The sequence below is a fragment of the Vigna umbellata genome, chromosome 8 (genome assembly GCF_029865625.1).
Source record: "Vigna umbellata cultivar VRB3 chromosome 8, Vumbellata_1.0, whole genome shotgun sequence".
Classification (NCBI taxonomy): Eukaryota; Viridiplantae; Streptophyta; class Magnoliopsida; order Fabales; family Fabaceae; genus Vigna; species Vigna umbellata.
This window is the reverse complement of record NC_142172.1, coordinates 17763669-17768155: the sequence shown is the minus strand read 5'-3', so window position 1 is coordinate 17768155 and position 4487 is coordinate 17763669. Positions and strand designations below refer to the sequence as shown.

Here is a 4487-nt window from a genome sequence, read left to right as displayed (position 1 = left end):
TATATATGTTTTCAGCTTTTAAAGTATTAAAGTAGGTGTTATGGTGGTTGGTTTTGTGTTCCTTGGCAATTTAATTGCTTTATCTTCAAACTCAGTCATCCAACCACAAAAAATGCACACATAAGTTGAAAAGAAAAAAACATGGAAATTGTGAAAACGACAAGAAGATATTTAATGGAGAAATAAGCAATTGGATCCATCCACCACCCTGTTGTCCATCATCTTCTTCTTCTTCCTTTTTTTTTTCTAATTATTATTTTATTATTACTATTAAACAATGAATGGATTAATTAATTAAGCTTTGTAGAAGAAGACGTTTCCTCGTTTTTCAGCTGGTGGTGACTTTTGCAAACCTTGTTTACATTATTCATTATATACAGATACTTTATTTCTTATCCCAACCCAAACAAGTTTCTTTCTCTCTGTTTCTCTCTCTCTACCTTCAAAAGTTCCTTAGCTTCTCATCAAGGGCTGCATTAGGTGATTTGAAAAGAGAGGGTCAAATCAATAGAACTTCCCCTGTTTTGATCTGTTCGCAGGTACTTCTCCCGATAAAAGGCCACACAGAGATAAAGAGATACTAAAATGTTTCACTTCACTGTTTTCTTTAATAATGACAATAACCGTTGCTGCCCAGAATTAATTTCAATTTCAAAATTTTAAAAAGAATATATTTTTTCAAGAAAAATGTGAATAAATGAGTGGATAATGAGACGAATAAAGATGGGTATCTTTTCCCTCAAGTCTTTTTAACCCCATCTCTCTTCTTTAACTCCTTTTTATTCCACTTTCAGCTGTGGTGGAAGTGCAGGTGATCTGAGTCTGACACAGAGCTTTACCTCTTGCAAGTGAAGGGACTCATAAATCCCAAACAAACATAGATCGGACACACATATTGTGACAAGTGGGTAACTTGATGCATATATCTGCTAATGATGTTTTCTACTGTGTTTGCTTTGGTGAAGACTGTGTGTGCGTCTGTCCTGTGTCTCTCTTTCTCTCTGTTCATTATGATTGAAAATTCTTCCTTTTTTTTTCAGCAGTAGTAGAAGTAGTTCAGAGACGATCATGAACCACGTGCACACATAATCTCATTAATTTCTTTATACAAATAATCAAATCCATCCCTTACCCTTTTCTCTCTCACCAAATCTCTTCTAAGCTTTTTCACCACTTTCATTTTCAAGTTCTTCACCATGCCATAAAAAGAGTATGCACATGGCCAAAAACCAGTTTCATGTACACCTTAATATGTCAAGTGTGTTAAGTTTTCTGCGTAATTCATCATTTCTCCATGTCTTCACTTTCTCAGGATCTTAGAAGGCTAAAAAGTTAGCTTCCGTTACCAAGAATTGTTTGATGGGTTGATCCAAAATTCACACTCCAAACCAGATTCGCAGCACTGAAAGGTACAGCTAACTCAAGTCTTAGAATGTTAATTTTCGTATGTGGGGAAGAGTACTATAATACTATTACGAGGTTTTAAATTCTGGTCATCGTTGTCATGATTTTTGATGTTATGAAAAATTACAGATAGAAATTGTTGATACGATTACGCTTACGGTTGTGCCATGAGTTAAATACAGTCAAAATCGCAATCAGACACTGTATTAATCAAAATCTTAGTTATTTTTGTTTCTTTCTGTGTTGTGATGCGTTCTTGTGGGATCGTTATCTTTGCTATTTTTTACTGTATTACGTTGTGTTGTGATGTGTTCTTATTATGGGATTATTATTATTATTATTACGGAGCGAAGTTTCTATCTTTATTTTTATTTTTCTTTTTGGGATGTGATTGAAAAACATGAAAGTCCGACACTAACTAGGTTTTGTTTTCGGTTTTTCAGTGTGAATAAGTGACAAAGCAGAAGAAAGTTTTCTCCAATGGCGACATATTTTCAAAGCAACCCCAAAATTCAAGCAGGTGCTGACGGTCTTCAAACTCTCGTACTAATGAACCCTGACTATGTCCAATACTCCGACGCGCCGCCGCCACCCCACGGCGGAAACCACTTGTTTCTCAACTCCGCCGCCACCGTTGCCAACAACTCCTCCCTACTGAATCTCCCTCACGCGCCGTCCCCTCACGCGCCGTCCCCTCACGCGCCGTCCCCTCACACTCAGCAATTCGTCGGCGTGCCTCTCTCCGCAGCAGCGCAGGAGCCGCCGCCGTCCATGCCCCATGACGTCTCCGCCCTGCATGGCTTCCTGCCACGCATGCAGTACAACCTTTGGAACACAATTGACCCCAGCACGGCGGCGCGTGATGCCACACTCGCTTCCCAGGGACTGTCACTTAGCCTTCACGGTGAGGAGGTGCGTCCAAGGTCATCCTCCGCCCCTGGGGCCTCCAACGGCGGCGGTATGGCGGGGATTCAGAGTGTTCTCTTGAGTTCCAAGTTCTTGAGGGTCACGCAAGAACTTCTGGACGAGATTGTGAATGTTAACAGCGGAATTAAGGTTGAACAAGGGAAGCAAAGCTTCGAGAAAACTAAGGCGGTTGGAGAATCATCAACCGCTGCTAGTGGTGACGGCGGAGAGGCATGTGGGAAACGTAGCTCTGAACTGTCTACTACAGAGAGACAAGAAATTCAGATGAAGAAAGCAAAGCTAATCAACATGCTTGACGAGGTAATCTCTTTTATTTCTTCTGTATTTGATCAATGACTGCATAAATAAAACCACAAAATTTTGATGTCCTTTTGTTTCCAATTGAACTCAAAATTCCATTTTAATCATTGAGATAATATTCTTTCTTCCAAGTAAAATTTCTTTGTTTTTATGACATGGTTTGTAGCATTGTTTTGTTGATTTGATCTCTGGAATTGAAGGTGGAGCAAAGGTACAGGCAGTACCACAACCAGATGCAGATTGTGACAGCCTCCTTTGAGCAAGTTGCAGGGATTGGTTCTGCGAGGACGTACACAGCACTTGCATTGCAAACAATTTCAAAGCAATTTCGATGTTTGAAGGATGCTATAACAGGTCAAATCAGAGCTGCAAATAAGAGTTTGGGAGAAGAGGATTGTTTTGGGGCTAAAGTTGAAGGTTCTAGGCTGAAATACGTGGACCATCATCTACGCCAACAGAGAGCTATTCAACAGTTGGGTATGATCCATCACAATGCTTGGAGACCCCAGAGAGGATTGCCAGAGAGATCGGTTTCTGTCTTACGTGCTTGGCTCTTTGAACACTTTCTCCACCCGTAAGAACTTTCAAAATTCAATCTTTCAAACTCTTTATTTCCACTTCCATGGTTCTTGCTCTTGAAACAAGTTGAGCTTATCTGGTTTCAGCTACCCCAAGGACTCCGACAAACACATGCTTGCAAAACAAACAGGGCTTACCAGGAGTCAGGTAACACCACTGCTACTCAACAACTGTTCAATTGTGTAAAAGAATGAATAAGATTCAATGAGAGCGTGTATGAAGATTGATTGGAATATTGGAATGGAACAGGTTTCAAATTGGTTCATAAATGCTCGAGTTCGGCTTTGGAAGCCAATGGTGGAGGAAATGTATTTGGAGGAGATGAAAGAACACGAACTAAATGGAAATGGGTCTGAGGAGAAATCAAGCAAGAGTGGTGAAGATCCCGCGAAGAAACGAGAGAAACGTCCTACCCCTGAGATTGAATCAAAAGGTTCTAAACAAGATGTTTCTAATTCAATAGCTTCAACTTCACCATCAACATCAGCACCTGTAGTGGGTAATGTGAAGAATCAATCAGGATTCAGTTTCATGGGGTCATCAGAGTTAGATGGAATCACACAAGGAAGCCCCAAGAAGCCAAGGAACCATGAAATCCTACTCTCTCCAAATCGGGCTTCTTCAATGAGCATGGATGTTAAAAGCAATGAGGCCAACAATGAGCAACAGCTTTCAATGGAGGAGAGACAGAGCAGGGATGGGTACTCTTTCATGGGGAGCCAAACAAACTTCACAGGTGGTTTTGGACAATACCCAATGGAGGAAATTGGTAGGTTTGATGCTGAAGAATTCACACCAAGGTTTTCAGGTAATGGTGTTTCCCTCACTCTTGGTCTTCCTCACTGTGACACATTGTCAGGAACACATCAAACCTTTCTCCCAAACCAGAACATTCAGCTAGGAAGAGGGTTGGACATTGGTCAACCGAATCAGTTTGGTGTGTTGAACAATTCCACTTCTCACTCTTCAGCAGCATTTGAGAGTATCAACATGCAGAACCCAAAGAGGTTTGCTGCACAATTGGTACTGGACTTTGTGGCATAAACAGGACATTGAAGGGGACAGACTATGGTTAGTGTAAAGAAAGAAGGAATTTTACTCTAGTATAGGTGTATACCTTGCATAGAACCATTTGAGTTCTTAGATAGCTTGGTGATTTCAAAAATATATGCTTACTTGAGTTGTATATTAATTTTGTAATTTTTGAAAATGGGATAGATGGGTTGGTGTCATAAAATTTCAATTGGTAAAGATAGTATATCTTTGATTTGAGAGTA

The 4487-nt window shown here is 40.3% G+C and overlaps 1 protein-coding gene across 1 annotated transcript; it reads left to right on the top strand.

The window, feature by feature from the left end:
* Positions 1-390: 390 nt before the first annotated feature.
* On the top strand, positions 391-4487 carry LOC124842673 (BEL1-like homeodomain protein 1). Its single transcript, XM_047319212.2, has 7 exons — positions 391-539; positions 795-904; positions 1313-1409; positions 1848-2631; positions 2832-3205; positions 3297-3357; positions 3460-4487. Exons 4-7 carry the CDS (start codon positions 1885-1887, stop codon positions 4252-4254), a joined length of 1977 nt encoding a protein of 658 aa, XP_047175168.2. The 5' UTR covers positions 391-539; positions 795-904; positions 1313-1409; positions 1848-1884; the 3' UTR covers positions 4255-4487.